This window comes from Bradysia coprophila, unplaced genomic scaffold (genome assembly GCF_014529535.1).
Source record: "Bradysia coprophila strain Holo2 unplaced genomic scaffold, BU_Bcop_v1 contig_476, whole genome shotgun sequence".
In the NCBI taxonomy this organism is placed as follows: Eukaryota; Metazoa; Arthropoda; class Insecta; order Diptera; family Sciaridae; genus Bradysia; species Bradysia coprophila.
In genome coordinates, this window is record NW_023503727.1 from 4504149 (window position 1) to 4523911 (window position 19763).

General features: G+C 36.3%; 1 protein-coding gene across 14 annotated transcripts in view; it reads right to left on the reverse strand.

The window, feature by feature from the left end:
* Positions 1–626: 626 nt before the first annotated feature.
* The window catches only part of LOC119082579 (transient receptor potential-gamma protein), a 52002-nt gene continuing 32865 nt past the window's right edge, over positions 627–19763 (reverse strand). For 4 of the 14 annotated variants that reach the window (XM_037192107.1, XM_037192108.1, XM_037192105.1 and 1 more), the window contains 13 exons: positions 16131–16277; positions 15803–15942; positions 15539–15715; positions 11309–11406; positions 11131–11244; positions 10854–11049; positions 10598–10792; positions 2773–2814; positions 2517–2700; positions 2114–2437; positions 1779–2054; positions 1596–1708; positions 627–1525 (listed from right to left, as the gene is read on the reverse strand). In XM_037192107.1, the coding sequence (XP_037048002.1) occupies positions 1235–1525; positions 1596–1708; positions 1779–2054; positions 2114–2437; positions 2517–2700; positions 2773–2814; positions 10598–10792; positions 10854–11049; positions 11131–11244; positions 11309–11406; positions 15539–15715; positions 15803–15942; positions 16131–16277 (2297 nt within the window). In that variant the 3' untranslated portion in view covers positions 627–1234. Of the gene's footprint in view, positions 1526–1595; positions 1709–1778; positions 2055–2113; positions 2438–2516; positions 2701–2772; positions 2815–10597; positions 10793–10853; positions 11050–11130; positions 11245–11308; positions 11407–15538; positions 15716–15802; positions 15943–16130; positions 16278–19763 lie in introns of those variants that run through there. The other 10 variants (XM_037192113.1, XM_037192115.1, XM_037192110.1 and 7 more) reach the window with 10 other exon arrangements.

The following is a 19763-nucleotide window of genomic DNA, read 5'->3' on the forward strand; positions in this document are numbered from 1 at the left end:
ACAGTTACGACTAGATTTGTTTGTAAACGTTTTATCGGAAGAACAGATTTATTTTTGTTTTGTTGGTTTATTGAGATACTGAATTGATGTAGAATTTCTGCAGAACAGCCGTGTAATAGTCAATTTTCGCATGAGCAGGCAATACACCAGAATACGTTGGATGCTGCGACGTAATTCATTGCTCTCGGACACAATTTTGTAGAACTCGCAAACGCACTCGTGTTTTTGAGCAACAAGCTTCGGTAACAGTTTTCTCGACAAGTGTAATTGCATACCTCGCCTTCGGCTCGGATATGCAAACTCTACACTTGCCTCGAAAACAGTTACCGAAGCTTGTTGCTCAAAAACTTACTCGTGAGTTTGCTCGTATCACAAAATTGTGTCCTTGTGTAATGAATTACTTTCGCAGCATCCAACGTAATCTACTATTGTTGTACTCATATGCCATTTGTGACGCAATTTTTTTTAAAATATAAACAAGTTGAAAAGTTAAATTTTTGCGTGAGCCTATCCGCCTCGGTTGTACCGAAATTGATGGTTATGCATTTGAATGTGAATTTTAGGCAAATGTAAAAGAAAGGCTGTTGTTTTGATGCTTTCATTCAATGTTTATTTCCTTTGTTTAGAGAGTGAGACATTCTCTTCATCGTCATTCCATCATCAATTTAATAATAAGATATGGTAGTTAACATTTACTCGAATAAACTATATATAATGTGTGTATGGTACTCATGTTAACTAATGTTATTTATATTTCTGTAAACAGTAATATTCTCTTCACTTGAATCGAAGCTAATTTATTTTCCTCTAAAAATCTTTTCTTTTTTAGTTTTTCAAAAATCGTTTTTCCCGTCCTCATTTCTCTTTTCACTATAAATTTCCTCTATTTCATTAAAATGTTCGTCATATTTTCCACAAAAAAATTAATGTTTCGTTTGTTCTGTTTTTAAAGCCATTTAATATATCAATCGTTCTAAGTAAAATATACCCATCTCAGCGCTGCATTAAAATAGATTTTTTTTTTATTTATTTAAATTTCATTTATTTTCAGCTAATTTCTCAGATAAAACACTAAAAATTTCTCGTTTGTGTGTGAACGTGTTTACGGCGCTTTCCCCCTTACCACTTCAATTATTATAAATTTTCAACTTTTCCCTTAAATGTTTTCCATAAATAAAAGTCTAAACAACCCAAAAAAAAAGTTTGGAAAATTGGAAACTAAAAATTTTGTCGCCTAAAGCCATCCCTGATAGTTGTGACCACGAACAGGCGTAATGTTGGGCAGGTGTGGTAGCACTTCAGGCGTTGTGACAGTCTGACGCAACACAATTGGATCATTGGATGTGGTCGCCTTAACACTTTCGTCAGTTGTCGACTGTGACAGGCCGGACTGTATGGTTGTCGTATCGATTGATTCCTGTTGGCTAGGTTGGTCCTGTTGATTTGTTGTACATGAAGATGCATTATTTGCAGCTTTCGGATCTAAGGCAACACGTGACGGAACGCTGGATGCACGTTGTAAAATCTAAATAAGATAAAAAATTGCGGGATCAGTGTTAGTCAGAACGCAATCTATATATATACGATCAACATACAGCTGATGCCGAATCAGCTTCCTGACTATGTGGCGGTTCTTGAATTGGACTCGTGTTTCGGCTACGTGAGAATTTTTTTCGCTTTCGTTTTAATGCTGCCAGAGCACCGAAACCTGAATAAAAAAGACGGTGGTGGTTGAACGGAACCCATCAATTTTTGCAGTGCATGCTCATCGGACCTACCGTATAAATGAGTATGATGATCCTTGCTCTTAGCTTTCGTGGCAGCAGACGTAACGTCTGGCTTATCCATGCTGGGATTCGAATCGGTCGGCGAAGCTGTGACTCCTTCATCCGACCCCGGACTATTGCTACGGCTGACGGATTCTCGAATGTTGTTACTGTTCGGTACATTGTTGCACACCGAATCTTCGGAACGCGATCGGCCAATGAAACGTGAAACACTTCCCGTTCCTGATCGCGCAGCATTGGAAATTAATGTGCCTAAATTATGATTGCCTTTTAATTAACACAATGACTGCTTGTCTTAGGTTCTAGAATCTGCTCAGTAATCTCACCCCATTTGCGTTTATGTGATGCACTATTATTATGACGTAATTTTGAACTAAGTTTGCCTAATTTTCCAATTGGACCGAATGATTCACTATCTTGTGAAGACGAAAATTGTGACATTGTATACAAATGATTTCTACGTGGGGTTATGCTTGAACTATTTATACCCGAAAATGTTGACCCGTAGAAGTCTTGGGTATCTGAATTTGGTGGAAATGATGGAATAAATTCAGCGACTGGAGGTAATGTTGTCATACCTGTTCCGGGTGGTGGAGCTAAATTAAAACCTTTCATAAGGCGCCGTTCTTTTTGACGGTTTTTCTTGCCGCCTGGAATAATAAAAAAAGGCGTTTCCATTGACCCGACATACAATGTTGCCTTATCTAAGACGGTTAATTGCAAACATACCAGCTCCTTGACCTGAAGCAGTACTTGTGTTCATTCCACTACCTTTCAATATCTCTACCAATTCGCAACGGAACGCAGAGATGTCTTGCTTAATTTCATTGACATCATCTTCCGTAACACCTTGAGATTCGGCCTTGCGTTGCTCCACTGTTACATAGCGGCGGACTAGATTTCGCATTATTTGCTGGTCACGAGAAAGCAAAAGTTTTTATAAATGGTGACTGTATGAGGGTTTGCATCGAATTTTCCAACGTACCTGATACTTGAATTCTCGCTCATTTGCCTGTTTTGCTTTTCGCTGAAATTAGAGAGCGCAAATTAAAATCACTTGATTTTTGCCACTTTTTTTAGGAAAAATATTTATAGCAAAGACAGAGCTAAAGACTCATTTGTGGACACATGAACAATAACTAGGTGACGAAAGTGCTGTTGTAGCCAAGGCTGCAATCGCCATTTTATCGACCCCCCTTTACCATACGAAGAAATTCACCAAAACCGTATTTGTATGGACAAATTTTTCGTATGTAGAATTGTGTGTTACCTAAAGTTTGCAGCCTTGGTTTTACCTTGTTAGTTCAACAGTTGTTTGGAAATCCAGGTGCTTACTATCAATAAATGTTTTAGGGACCATTCGCCGTTCACCAATTATGCATGCTCTACAGTCTACATTAGTCCCGCGCGCCCTGAGGTATTTAAGATGTTTCTTGTTCCATGTTGTTTGCCATGAAAAATTGTGAAACAAAATTTGCTTGCGGAAAACGGAAAATGATTTTTCCATCGAGAAAAGCTAATTATATGGAAAAGCTCGGCTGAAATAAGAAGTACTTGAATCTGGCTTTCGAATGCAACCTCATTTATGAAAAATGGATTGGAAAAAGCCAGGTAAAGAAGATTGGAAATTGATGATTTTTCCGGTACACTTTTCGGTGGAACTCTAATACTGACTCTATTCCTACTCCAAAGTTCTTCCATGAAATATTCTTTCCAGCACAGTAACAGAAACTTTTCAAAAAGATATTGTATTTTTGAAGATATTCGATTTTAAAGGCAGGAAAAACAATTTTTCATTTTAATGGCAAACAGCATGGACAAAGAAAAATCTCAAAAAACATAGCTAACGCCGACCCGTACGAAACACCTATTCGTATCAAAAGCCTTTACTGTGAAACTCTTCATTTCTTTTACTTCATTCTCTACTGAAAAACTATTCTTCCTTTAAAATCACTTACATTATCCACTGTTTGCCTTGTTAGCATATACAAATAAATTGCCGGAGGCAATATAGACAGACCCGTACGAAGTCAACTTTCATAAATTCCTATTTAAACAGCTATATACCGCTATATTTACCTATATTTACCTATATTTTCCTATAAATAAACATTTCACAGAGGAATATGCTATTATATAGCTCAATATGCCTGTATATAGCTCAATATAGGTGAATATAGATATATATAGATGTCCATATATGCCTGAAACACCTCACACTTAACACATTATTTCCATGTTAACAGAAACTCTCTAAGCATCATTTTCCCCAATATATATCACTTTTATTAAAATCCAATATGGCCACCGGCAGCCATTTTGTTAGGAGACCGGAAATTTTACCGACGCTTTACATTCGTTAATACCTTTCAAACAAAAAAAAGTCATGCAATTCGGTCAAAATTTACTCGAGATATTGACAAAATACTCCACGTTCACTGTACGGCCGAGTAGCCAGATAAGAGCTCACTCCAATAGACCTAGCTCACGCTCCGGAGAACATAATTTCATAAAAAAAAATTTCCCTGATTGGTACGGTCAATACCTATCTAATAAAGCTAAAACAGACGAAAAATGTTGAAATGTGGCCGACCTACAAGCAAAAACTGCTTGCCGCCCTGTGCCTGTTTCACACCAAGGGGTCTAACTCACGAGTCGGTCATCCGATTTCCATAAACGTTTTTTTTGTCGATCGGTATTGTAAATACCTTTTATTTGACGTATCACTTACAAGTTTAACGTTTAAATGTCCGGAGATATCTTCGAAAAACCGTAAAGCACTTATTGGGCCACAGCTCGGGAGGGGTCGATCCAAAATCACTCATCTTCGAACTTAGCCTGTCTTTTGACATTACCAAACGGGAAAAAAAAGAATTTTCAAAATCGGATGCGTTTTACTCAAGTTATCGTGCAGACGGACAGACGGACAGACGGACAGACGGACAGACGGACATTTTTTTTCTTCGCGGATTTGGCATCTCTAGACAACCACAATAGGTTTCCCCTTACTCAGGGAGTCCAATTCGACGTGTTACAAACGTATGCGTAAACCTATAAGACCCCAGTACTTCGTACGGGTCTAAAAACTATCTGCACTACGAGGAGGGAGTCTGACAAAAACATATGCTTCATACATTTCGGTGTGCAAGTGAGGATGAGGCCTGAAATTCGTAATTTCGAGCCTCGTAATTTGTGAATGGCACCTAATTTGAAATCGATTCATTGTCTGTGGGATCGTCTACAAAACATATCTGAAGCTCTCCTCATGTATACAGTCGGTACGCTGTTGTTGCTCTTAATTAAAATTCTACATTCAAAAAGCTGCTCTGTAGTTTTCAAGCATCCGGATAAAAAGCTTTTGTCGGTTTCTGAAAAGGTTCAAGCACTTCACGGGCAGCAATACACCACGAACGATATTTCATGATTGCATACAATACAATGAGGTATATTGCAGCAAGCATGTACTTTTGTATGACCGGGGATCGTAACATTTGTAGTGCTACAAGCTATATGAATGGTCGTTCAACGTAATATAAATTCGGATGCTCAAGAAATTATGTCCCGCTAATTAGGTTCACAAATTTCTTTGAATGTTTTTTTTTTCGTCTTCGGATGGTAGCAACAATAAAAATGAGATGTAACAACTTCACCACCCCCTGTGAGCATACCGTAAAATCTATAGATCTATGACGACAGACACAATTAAGCATTTTGTTTATTAGTCAATAACATTTCATTATCACAATAATTGTGTGAACTCTGAACGGCCGACGCGGCCGGAGAAAAACACAACTAATATTGGAAAACTCATCTTGTTACATCAAAATGATTATTGTCTTCTCGTGTTTATATTCTTAGTTGATGAATCGAAGCTTTTGGCTTCGATAAATTATTATCGTTCCTTAATAAACGAAGAGCAAAAAAACTAGGCCCCACCTCTTGGGTGGGTCAGGTCCCTTGACTGTTTTTCTTCTTCTATAATTCCAGCCTTAGTTTTCTAACCATTTTAAAATGAGGTGGTGTTTTTGAGATCACAAAATTAAAGTCACACGAAAAGGTGATGTCTCTTTTATTAAGAAAACAGCAGTCATCACATGCTTCATTTTACTCATATTTATTTAATTTCCTGAAGAAACAAAAAGAGCTATGAGTTGAAGGTCCAGCGAGCGATGTCTTACTCCTCATATGAGTCTCCTATATAGTCTACTAAAAGCGCTGAGCAGGTGGCGCATTTCTTGCCTACCTCTTGAAAAAATATAACTCGTGTGAATTACGGCCCTCGCTTCGCTCTGGCCGCAAAGTTCACACTCGTTCAAACATTTTAGGAACGAAAAAAATGGGATATTATATTCTACCGATAAATTAATTCAAAACTACCGATAAAAAATAATAAATGACCGATAAACACGGTACCGATAAAAAATAATAAAGTACCGATAGCGAAATTCCCAAGTACCGATAAAAATATTCAAAAATACCGATAACTTTTTACCAATAAAAAGTACTAAAGTACCGATAAACTGGTGGTTTTATCAATCATTTATCATTTTCTATCGGTAGTTTATTACTTTCCATCGGTAATTCATTATTTTCTATCGGTAGTTTAATACTTTCTATCTGTCATTAATTATTTTTTATCGGTAGTTCATTATTTTGTATTGGAAATCGAAAAAAATTAACAGAAAGGCCTCAGTTGGAAAATTTTGATTGGAAATCGAAAAAAACTAACAGAAAGGCCCTCAGGAGGAAAAATTTTGATTGGAAATTGAAAAAAGTTAACAGAAAGGCCTCAGTGGAAAAATTACGATTGGAAATCGAAAACATTTTGATTTGAAATCGAAAAAATTAAGAGAAAGGCCTCAATTGGAAAATTCTGATTTGAAATCGAAAAAAAAAATTAACAGAAAGGTCCTGAGTGGAAACATTTCTATTGGAAATCAAAAAAATTAACAGAAAGGCCTCAGTAGAAGAAATTTGATTCTAAATCAAAGAAAAATTAACAGAAAGCTCTACAGAAAGGCCCCAGTTAAAAATTTCCATTGGAAATCGAAAAAAATTAACAGAAAGGCCTCAGTTGGAAAATTTTGATTGGAAATCGAAGAAAAATCAACAGAAAGGCCCCAGTGATGAACTACCGATAGAAAACAATGAACTACCGATAGAAAATAATGAACTACCGATAGAAAATAATGAAGTACCAATAGAAAATAATGAACTACCGATAGAAATTAATGAACTACCGATAGAAATTAATAAACTACCGATAGAAAATGGAATTTAACCGATGAATAGTCGTAAAATTATTATTTTATCGGTATTTTATCACTTTTTATCGGTAAAAAGTTATCGGTAGTATTGAATATTTTTATCGGTACTTGTGAATTTGTCTATCGATAATTTATTATTTTCTATCGGTACCGTATTTATCGGTCATTTATTATTTTTTATCGGTAGTTTTGAATTAATTTATCGGTCGTTTATTAGTATCCATAAAAAATGGTCGTATATCCCAGACCACTAGTCCAATTAAATTCCAATGTTCGAGTTTAACCACATGAATTATGCTACTGGTCGAAATTGATTTTTGAAGCCTCTGAGAATTACTCGAGCTATCGGTTTCTCAAGCAAGCAAGCAAAAACTCTTTTGGGAAGTACTTCTTAATTGTTAGACCAGAAATCCAGAATTTCACAACTCGTCAGATAAGAAATTTTTCTGGAAATCCGTTGCAAAAATGTCGTAGTATAACAAGTTATGTTTACAATTACTCCAAACTCACTACTTCAATATCATTCTCTGTCAATTAAAACAAAAAAATTGAAAATCGGGTAAAAATTACTCAAGTTATCGCGTGGTAACAAGAGAAAGCGTCTGTGTAGAATTTCTCCCATCTCGTTGTTCGAACATTATCCATCTGCAAACTCAACCTCAAGAATTTCAATCTTCGTCGAATAATACAAAAAATTTGAAAATCTGATAGGAATTAGGGAAGTTATCGCGGTAACAAGTAAAAAATTCTCTTGAGAATTACTCCCATCTCATTATCCCAATATTGCCCATCTACGAACTTAACCTCATGATTTTCATTCTCCGTCGATTAAAACCAAAATTTTGCAAATCGGTAAAGAATTACTCGAGTTATCGAGTCCACAAGTGTACGGACGTTTTCTGTATTTAACGTTTTTTGCCAATGTAGAACATTTTCAAAATATCATATTGAACTTAGCGTTACGGACATTTAAGGGTACTTTCTTTCATAAGACCCTGACTTTCAGTCAAGGGAATTAAATAAACAAACGACCGCCTTGCCGTTGAATAAATAATTTACATTCATCTGACAAAACCGTGAACTAGATATTCATTCGGATGCTTTTTTGCTTGTATTAATCATCGGCTATAAATCGTCTCGTGGGTAGTCTATCATTTATGTTCGCAGATAATCCCATAGAGATACTTTTTGCTTTGACACATTTTAACTTCTGTTGATACCGTTGTAATTCCACCAAGCCTTTTGTTCCATTAAAAGTAAGGACAAAATTAATTGGCAAGGGATCAAATCATTAACAAATTAATTGCCACTTCAACGCCGCTTCGAATTGAATTAAACATTGAATGCTTCACAAGGTCTATCTATGTATGTATACCATACCATACTATGGGGGGGTGGCACACACACGAAAAAGACATTTATATTGGAAGATAGATTTACGGCACGCTTTCAAAGATGTGTGTCTCGAGGTTATGGTATCATGGGCGCGCGTTAGCATAGCGCCCGTGACGCAAGTCCTATTACTAGAAAAAATTTCAAAAAATTTTTTTTGTCGTAGACTGCAGAACCATATATACAGCAAATATTGAAGTTCTACAATTCAAAGACAAATGACTCCAAATGACCATTAAAAAAAACTAGGCGTCCGTACGAGTTCAACGAGCTATCACACGTTCTTGCAGCGTAAAATTTGGCCACGCAAAAAATCTTCCAAGAAGCCCCATTTCCATACATTTTGGTCAATTTCAGTACTTTAAACGAAATGAAAAAATCCTACGTTACTTTGTTAGTCCGTCCGTCCGTCCGTCCGTCCGTCCGTCCGTCCGTCCGTGTTTCCTATCTTCTAAAGTCTTCTTTAGATTTTGTTGAAATATTGGGAGTAGATTCTAGTCGTCATTCTAAGACATTCCGGAAAAAAAAAAATTGGGGGGAACCGGCCTCGTTTCGGAGCTAGGGCTCCTCGAAGTTCCCATATAAGAACACCTTTAAGAGTGTGTGTGTGGATGGGTATGGTAGAACAAATTTGTTCGCTTTTGGTAAGCTCTGCTCACCTCAATTTTTTTCCCAAAATTTATAATTTTTTAATTTTTTTAAATATTTAAATTTTTCAAAATTTTTCAAATTTTTTTCAAATTTTTAAATTTTTTTAAAATTTTTCAAATTTTTTAAAATTTTTCAAAATTTTTCAAAATTTTTAAAAATTTTCAAAAATTTTTAAATTTTTCAAAGTTTTTAAAATTTTTCAAAATATTTTTAATTTTTTAAAATTTTTCAAAAATTTTAATTTTTTTTTCATTTTTCAAATTTTTTTGAAATTTTTCAAATTTTTCAATTTTTTTAATAAAGTCGAAGCATTATAATTTGATCGATTCTATTCATTTTTAAATAATTGTAGTTTTTCAAGAAATCATTTCGAAAACATTACAGTATAAAAGCTTACACATGCGCATTAGAGCTGTTTACTCGCGGTATACCTGCGAGTAATCCGTTCAAATGCACGTTTCTAAGCTTTTATACTGTAATGTTTTCGAAATGATTTCTTCGAAAACTACAATTATTTAAAAATGAATTAAGTGAGTAGAATCGATCAAATTATAATGCTCCGACTTTAAATTTTTCAAATTTTTCAATTTTTCAAATTTTTCAAATTTTCTAATTTTTCAAATTTTTCAAATTTTTTCAATCTACTAATTCTTCCAAACGAACTGATATCAGTCAAAAACACTCAAAAGAGTAAAAGTGACGCAAGTCCCTGTGCATACTTCCAAAACAACTGATATCGCTGGAGGTGACGCATTCTGCGCTTGTACGCAACTGTAACAGCAAAAATTTGACCAAAGAAATTCTAGAAACAAAATTTTACCAAAAAAATTTTGCGTCACAGGTGGCAGATGTTGTGGAAAGTACTTTTAAGAAATTTTTTAAAATAGGCAAGAATACGTCCTAATACGTCCGAATCATCTGCCACTTTGTGACGCAAAATTTTTTTGGTAAAATTTTGTTTCTAGAATTTCTTTGGTCAAATTTTTGCTGTTACAGTTTTTGCGTACAAGCGCAGAATGCGTCACCTCCAGCGATATCAGTTGTTTTGGAAGTATGCACAGGGACTTGCGTCCCTTTTACTCTTTTGAGTGTTTTTGACTGATATCAAATGCAAACATTATTTATTGTTTTAAAGGAATGTGATATCAATTATATATTGAATAAAACGACCAGACAGCACAATCGATATTATCCTCTGTATCTGCGAAGACAAATTGGGGGATATTTCAATGTTCGTGTTTTGCACCACTTTTTACCACTCATTTGGCGGTTACGGTTTTATAGCAGTGTATAGAACGAGAGAAAAATGTATTGTCGATATAAAACTAATCGATTTATCATCGACAGATCCATATGGATGGAGCTCGAATTCATGCAATGTGGAACACCGAAATTCAAGCCCAGAGATGGTTTCGACATACAATAAAATGTGTCTTTTGTGTGTGTGTCTGAACCGATTTTCCCTTGATTCGATGTCATTTATTGTAATTTAACACTCACCCTTATCGTTTTCATGTGCTCCTTTTTGATTGTTTTTGAACGACCGAAAAAGGATTTCTTCATCCATTGTATTATGTACCATATTGATTTCGGTGCCGGTATTATATTAAATGGCGGCGGACATGTCCCACCTTCTTCAAAATAGCTTATCCACAATCTGGACCGAGCAAATTTCCACTCAACGTCGGCACGTTCCTGTGAACGAAAAACATTTTCGTTTTGATGATGATGACTGTTCGAACCGAATTTCTCGTACCGATATCAACTGGTAGGAGTGATTCATCATGGCAATCAGCAAGTTCAGTAGCACGACAATATTTATAACCGAATACGTTCCAAACATCAGCATGCCCCAGAAACGAGTGAATATTTTGATGCCATCCAATTCGAAACTATCTAAATCGACCAATCCGAAAACGGCCCAGAACAACGTTTGAGTTGTTTCGAACAGACTGGAAATTGTTGATAAATTAAATGCCTAAAGCTTGAACACAATTTCCATTGATATCGTTGATGATTGCATGTTTACGTACTTTGCAAATCGTCTCCATACAATGCAAGCGTTATGGTCGGTTGATGCATTTTGGCTTGGAGAATAATTGGGTGACATTTCTGGACATTTCTTTTTTTCCAAATCAGCATAATACCTGAAACAGACGTGCGATAATTGCGTTGTGCTTATATGGACGCAAAAGGGCCGGCAGCTGTTACCATAATAATTGATTTAAGCCGCTGCTAAAGGCGAATAATACCAGTACGTATAAAAAGAAAAATTTCATAATATCCATGACCATGCGGGACAGTGACACCTACAGGATGGAAAACATTAAATTATATTTAGATGGTAGTGTTGCAACAACATATCAACATATTTTTCTGTCGGTTATGATCTATTACTTCATTTTCGCCGTAAACTCAACGATCCTGATATAAAGAGGGAAATCAAAAGCCTAGCCATGACAATTAAGAATAGTATTGATGAAAGAAACTCCGAAACTCTGATGAATAAGTTGAAACAGATTAGACCAAATACAAAGATGTACAAGAATATAAGCAAGCTCCTAGGTGATGGTAGAAAAGTAGTGCCTGAGCTGAAGGCAAGTGATGGTTCCCTTATCAGTAATCCATTTGATAAGGCAAATGCTATTGCAAAAGTGTACGACGAGATCCACAAACAAAATAGAGTTATGGGAGATCCAGATTTTGATGCGCTTGTGCTGTCTGAAGTAATCTCCTTCTCTCAGAAGTCATCGTCAAATTTGTTTGAGCTACGTTTGACGGATCCTGAGGAAATTAGAATAATTCTTAAAAATTTGAAAAATAAAAAGTCGTATGGACCGGATGCTATCCCAAATATTGTCTTGAAAAAGCTTCCCAGGTCTGCACTCGAATTCCTCGCTAAATTGATTAATTGTATTCTGAGCATAGGATACTACCCTGATTCATGGAAGGAAGCCCATGTTATACCGATACCCCAACCAGGCAAGCCCGCTAACGAGGCAAAAAATTTTAGAGCCATTAGTCTATTGAACAGTTTGAGTAAAGTACTCGAAAAAGTCCTGCATGTAAGAATATTACAATACTGCGACACAAATGCCTTATTGCCAAACAGCCAATTCGGCTTTAGGAGCAAGCACTCTACCGTTCATGCTCTCATAAGGTTATTTGAAGAAGCAATAATGGGTTTTAACGATGGGAAGTTTACAATAGCCGCTTTTCTAGACATTGAAAAAGCTTTCGACACTATGTGGGTTGAAGGACTCATATATAAACTGATAAACTTGAAGTTTCCTGATTATCTCATCAGAATTATTTTCTCCTACCTCAAAGGACGTAGTTACAGAGTTAAGTTGGGACACCAGCTCTCCGACCCAATAACAGTGAATGATGGGGTACCGCAAGGATCCATACTAGGACCTTTACTCTTTATCATTTTCATGATTGATTTGCCGACGCATATGAACACTACTCTGACCGTCTTTGCAGATGATACAAGTACTTTTTCTACGAGATTATCCCTGAGCAGAGCTAAGTCAAATGTACAAAGCCACCTTCACAAGTTGCACAGATACTATCAGATTTGGAAAATTAGAGTTAATGTGGAAAAATCTGAAGCTCTTTTCATTCAGAGGTCCAACCGCGGGCGTCCCAAAAATGAAAAAGCTTGTGGCATTGAAATGAATGGCACAAAAATCCCTTTCAAGGATAGCGTTCGTTTCTTGGGTTACTACGTTCAACCAAACCTTAAACACAACGAACATGTGAACAGGATGCTTCTGAAAGCTAACACCGGTTTACATAAACTGTATCCCATCATGAAAGTCAATAATGGCATTTCGCAAGAAGTTAAAGTTAAAACCTATGTAACCATATTGAGGCCGGTTCTAACTTATGCCGTCGCGGTTTGGCATAGTTTGCCAAAGTACTTGATTAGGAGGTTAAAAGTCTTTGAAAATAGATGCCTACGTATGGCAATCAATTTCAGAAGATCGAGAACGAACTTCAAGTATTTATCTACTGAAGAACTGCACAAAGTTACGAAAGTGCCGAGGCTTAACGTACACCTGTACACTGTATAAACCTCCCCACTCGCTGTTAGGAGGCCATAATTCCAAGCTATTGTCATTATAGACACAACCGCATCCCTATTTGTAATTTCGTATCACCAAAATGACCGCTGTATACGAACTGATTATGAGAATTACGATTTCTTTCAAATTTGATTTGATCACAACAAACTTTGTTGTAACCCTAGGTTAAGTATTTACTCAAAAAATTTAGAATATTGATTGTTTTTCGTGCTTTTTTCAATCTACAAGGTGATTAACCTATTGCAATTTCATTTATTCCAATTAAATTTCAAATTTTTTTTAAATTTTTAAGTCTAGTATTACTTAAAATGATGAAATTTCATACATAAATTTGGAAAAGTCTGGCAGACTGTAAATTTATTTTTAACAAGAATTATTTGTAAACAAACTGTATAAACTTGATTTGATTAAACGAACAATTATAAAAAAAACAAGGCATCAGAACAGTCGGAGCGTTTGCTGCGACTTAGCCCCGTACAACCCGTAATCCTATTTCGTCCGCAACCATAATACGTCCGTAGCCCTAATAAGCCCGGAACCCTAATACGTCTACAACCCTCTAATGCGTCTGTTACCAAAATGCAAGTCAAGTTGGGAATTGTCAAATTCACTGAAAGTGTTCATTTTTAAAATTGCGCATAGCGCAATTACGAAAGCCCGTACGAAGTACCTCTCAAATAAAACCAACAATTTACGACAATATTTTAGAAACCCAAAATTTTTTGCCAACTTTCCATTGGGTATTCAATTACATTGTTACATTACATTGTTAAATTACATTGAATACATTGTATTCCGCACGGCATAGTCTAAGGAATGATAACTGAATAAATTTATTTAAAAAAAAAAAAACCTCTCAAATGAAACAAAAACTAGCAAAATCGGTTGAGATTTACTCGATTTATGTGCAAAAAGCACTTAGGGCCGAGTAGCGGCCTTAGTGCAAGGGCCCAAATTTGAAACTTTTTTTTGCCATCATTCTATTCGGCATTCAATTATCTCTCAAATGAAACAAAAACTAGCAAAATTGGATGAGATTTACTCGATTTATGTGCAAAAAACACTTAGGGCCGAGTAGCGGCCTTAGTCCAAGGGCCCAAATTTGAAACTTTTTTTTTGCCATCATTCTATTCGGCATTCAATTATCTCTCAAATGAAACAAAAACTAGCAAAATTGGATGAGATTTACTCGATTTATGTGCAAAAAACACTTAGGGCCGAGTAGCGGCCTTAGTCCAAGGGCCCTAATTTAAAAATTTTTTTGTCACGTTCTTTTCGGTATTCAATTACCTTCCATAAAAAACTAAATCTAGCAAAATCGGATGAGATTTACTCGATTTATGTGCAAAAAACACTTAGGGCCGAGTAACGACCTTTGAGCCCTCCCAACAAGCCCACGTTACATCTTACCCAAAAACAATGTTCAGCAACTTTGTTCTACTCGTCAATACCTTTCATTTGATATATCACAAGCAGCTATTGCGTGCGTATTTCGGTAGATATCGTCGAAAGACTGAAAAACACCTATAGGGCCCTAGCTCTGGAGGGGCCGACCCTACCATGCCCATTTTCGAACTTGACCTTACTTTTGTCGATACCAATCGGGGAAAAAAAGAATTTTGAAAAAAGGTTGTGATTTACTCTAGCTAGAGGGGTCACGGACGGACGGACGGACGGACATTTTTTTTATCACCGGAAGATTTGGCGATATCGCTCTTAACATTTTCCAAATTCACTCACACCTGTCGAAATTCTCCTTAAACACTCATTTCATGTCAAATTTCTTTTTTTTTCTAATTTTTGAATTGTGAAGTAAGCTGTGTACAGTAACAGGTACACACACTTCACGTTTGAATAAGGATATGAGGAGACTTAGACAAATATTTGTTTTCCATTTTCATTTCATGCTTGCATTCAGGCTGATATTTAATTAAACATCGGACTTCTAATCACTTAGTTAAAGTAGTTAAAGTAAACGTAAACGTCTTACAAGAATATGCCACAGCATCTTCTAACAATCTCAGTGTTCGAACTATTTAAAGTTTCATGGTCTGCGAAACGATGGTGTAGTTCTCTTAAGAAATTCATTGAGCTTAAAGCTTTTATAAAGCGCAACAATTTGTCTTTATTCAGACGAGTTAAAATTGAACGGACAGTCGGTGAAATATTGATGAAGTTGATAACACAAACCAAATTCGATGTAAACATTGAAAAGTTTTATCCAACTTTTAGCTCGTTTCACGTTCCTTGATTTACCGTTCGGGGACGGGACGTATGAGAAAAACGAATGCATTTTTATTCGTTTTTATTCGTTCATCTGTATGTGCGCTACAAATTTGGTTCGACTTACCTGCAGTGGTCCCAAATGTGGATTAACCGAAAAAATGTAAACCAACTTCAACGAACTGAATATGTTTGCAGCACTGAACAAGCCCTCCGATATCAACATTGGATCCCATGTGTCCCATTTTTCACGCGGCAAATCCGCCGCATGCTTAATCACTGCCTCGTCTTGTCCTTGAACAACCTTTAAATATTTTTTGTTTGTTTGAACAAGCAATGAACGACTCAATAAAATGTAAAATGATTTCTTTAAAAAAGAAGAAGAAATTACTTGAAAGTATGAGACAACTCGCAGCGCTACTGTTGCAACATACAATGAATTTGTTACGAAATCTATAACATTCCACATGTCGTTAACGTATTCATGTAGTCCAATGTCCCATAGCTGTTTCACTTCACTCCAAATCAGCCCTAAATAAAGAACACAGATGAGTACCGGGATATATCAACTAAATGACTAAATGACATGACACATGTACGATACACACAGCTCTATAATATAAATTGTTCAAATGAAATAGATTCTGTGGGTGAACACGGGCTGTATGTGGCATGAAAACATATAAATTTAGAAAACCCAGAAACAATAATTAACTTACCACTAACCCAAGCCAATATCAGCCATTCCACTGCCGTTGGTGTTGCGCCCCGTTTTGTTGGTGCTTCTAATTGGACTACCTGAGTAGCACCGGAAAACCAGCCGCTAACTACCGACTCGATTCGTTGCGATGCTAACATTAATAGAACTGCAAAAGTGGATAATGTTTCGTTAGACGAACATTTTGGGAAAATCTTAATCGGTTTTTGTCTCAGAGTGAGTTGAGTATTAGAGACAATGTGGTAATGCTATAATTATGTAATCGTATTTACGAGGCAGAATTATAGCGAGAGTATTATGGTGAAGACAAATTTTGAATGTTGTACATTGTGGTGGAAATATTGGATTAGGTGCAAAGTCTACGGAGAATTGGTATAAACGCGAACTGTATTTGATTGGGACAGTCTTCATGTCTTCAACAAATAGCATGACCATTCTGCGTATAAACGTAGCACAGCTTGAAAGTCGCAAGCTTGAGGCTACTTTTTTGATAATCCAGCCGAGTGAAATTTGTGTTTCACATTCAAAAAGGAATTTTAATTAACTTTCATCAGACACACAAAAAAGGATAAGAGGGATTCTTTTGAAAAACAGCCTACCGAAATCGGACGCATTTTCCAGTGGACTTTTTTATATGTGCCTAGAAAGGTATTCGACCCTAGCAGGCAAAAAACCTCGGCGGCGGCTAGACGAAAAAAATTTCTCGGCGGCGGCGAAAAAGTCGGCTTGAGCCGGCTTAAAACGGCTCGGCTGGAGGTTCCTTTTAACTATTTTTCAAAATAAAAACGTTTCGATAAATTCATGGAAAATGAACTAGTAAGCATGAAAATGAAATTGTACGGAAAGCAAAAATGTAGGTAGATTAGGTTGTTCAAAGTACAAGTGGAACTGGTCTTGTTACAAGCAAGTCTCTAAGTCTAAGGTTCACTAACACGTCAAGTTTTATTGCCTCAAAACTTGAACTAAATGGAAAATCATGCTCCGGTACACTCATTTAACTCATTAAGAAAATGGTTTTCGAGAAGAAATCGAAAGCTCACGAAAATCAAGTAAAAATTGAAAAGAAAAAAAAATCGAGAAAATTCGCAAAGATCGATAAAGTTTTCTCAAATTTGTGAATTAACTGATTGTGCGCCTTCGGCTCGTTCCGCAAAGGTCATACTTGCCAAAACAACAAACTTAGAAGCGAGGACGTAATATACCATTCTGGAAAATTCATGAAAATTCAAGAAAATTTTTAAAATTTTCTTAATTTTGAAAAAAAAAATTCAAAATGTGCTTGAGCTGCTTAGGATCAACAGGAATCTCGGTTTTCAAAATTATTTCACCCATTCACCTTTCGAAATCTTTATTTCATTTTCCAGCCGTTTCAAGCCGGCTTGAGCCGTGTTTTTGGCACCGCACCGGCTCGGCTGCGGCGCGGCTTGCTCAAAAATGGCCGGCGGCGGCTTGATCGGCGGCTTATTTTCGGCGGCGCTCATGCCTGGACCCTAGAAGCCAAAACCACTTTCAAAAAAATTCTTCGAAGTTTGTGTGGCTGGTGAAAGGTGATCAAAAACCGAAAACTTACACTTTTCTTACAAAAATTTCTCCAGTTACGCGAGCTGTACAGGATCGTGTGGGGTGTCATTAGAAAGCTAATCACATGTACTATTGAACCAAATAGGGACTTATTGGGTTAAAAATTCATCGACACTGAAATATGTGCAGTTGAAGTTTCAACCGAAGACTTACACTGTTCTTACTGAAATTTCTCGAGGTACACAAAACGTACATGGTCGTGTGGGGTATCATTTGAAAGGTAATTTTATGTGCTTTTGGGCCAAATAGGATCTTATGCAGTTTGGATGCATCTATGATGAAATATGTAGACCTTGACATTTCAACTTCTATTTCATCGTAGATGTATTTAAAACCACATAAGACACTATTTGGCCCAAAAGCACATCAAATTACCTGTCAAATGACACCCTACACGACCATGTACGTTTTGTGTACCTCGAGAAATTTCTGTAAGTCTTAGGTTGAAAACTTTAACTGCACATATTTCAGTGTCGATGAATTTTAAACCCAATAAGTCCCTATTCGGCTCAATAGTAGGTGTGATTACCTTTCTAATGATACCCTACACGACCCTGTACGGCTCGCGTAACTGGAGAAATGTTTGTAAGAAAAGTGCAAGTTTTCGTCTTTTGATCACCTTTCACCAGCCACACAAACTTCGAAGAATTTTTTTGAAAGTGGTTTTGGCTTCTAGGGTCGAATACCTTTCTAGGTACATATAAAAAAGTCCACTGGAAAATGCGTTCGATTTCGGTAGGCTGTTTTTCAAAAGAATCCCTCTAAAGGACATCAGAATCCCTTATTAATTTGTGGGTTGCTGGTACCGATTAACCGCTTTGGCGAACATAGCGCGTTCATATGTTTTTAAAACAACAAGCATAGGAGGCATTCTAATAAAGGTTCATTTCATGAATTCTGGCTCGAAATTTGCATTATTCTTTGATTTTGAAATGTCATTTCGATGTCAAGATTGATGCCTTTCCAGCACTAGTTAGATAATAGAGATTTTCCTAATAAAAGCATTTATGTTGAGCAAAAAATAGGCAAAATTTCAATTAAGGCACAAGTTGGGAACTAGATTTTATTTCCAGCAGTGAAATCATTGTTTTCACAAAAGTCACTTTTACGCACTTGTGCCTAAAAATAATTGACAATCTAGTTACACAATTGACCATTACACAGCCGTTTGCGTCCTCTAGAAAATTTTGGTTCATTTTTAGTGAATTCCTTTGTGATAAACAACTTTCTTATGGGCAGACAATAGGCCAGAAAACATGTGTGCTGCTGGGTAATTCATCAATTCGGAAACGACTTTTTGATACTCGCACAGTCTTTGAGCAACAGCTTCGGTAAAACTGTCTTTTCGAAAAGTGAAGTTGTCATACTCTTTAGTTGACGAAAAGACTAATCGAAGCTTGTTGCTCAATGAGCACACTCATGTAATGAATTACTTTCCCAGCATCCAACGTAATATACTATCATTGTTGAAGTGCAAAGATTGTTGTTTTGGAACAATTCAAATATCACAAAGGACAAAAAAGGAACTTCTTTCGATACTCATGCCAAATTGAGGATGAACAAAATTGGTAAAATGTTTCGGACGTTACGTTTGAAAAAGTGACATTTTCAAGAATAAAATGAAAGTTTCTTTTTAGTATTCACGAGAGCCAAACTGGTGAATAGCCAAATGAGTTTCGAATGGTTTTTATTTCATGGAAAGCCAGAAAAATTGTCGTATTTCAATTGAGGAAAGACTACGAAAAACGGATGCTGGCATCTAACGATACATGAGGTGCACGCTGTTGGTTGATTATATCCAATTCAGTTTTATTATAAAAGATTGTCGTAAATTGATGACAATTTTGTTGTTGCTATTTCTATGTCTTTTCGATAAATGTTTTGGCTTATACTTCCCCACCCCATTCGGCATCACAAAATTGATAATTTCCACCACATTCCTATTGGAATCGAACATCAAAAAATGATTTATTGTTTCACCAAACTGCCGAAAAATTACACAATTTGGCGGATATTTGGTGAAAACGATTTTTTTTTCTCTTCGTTCCTTTCT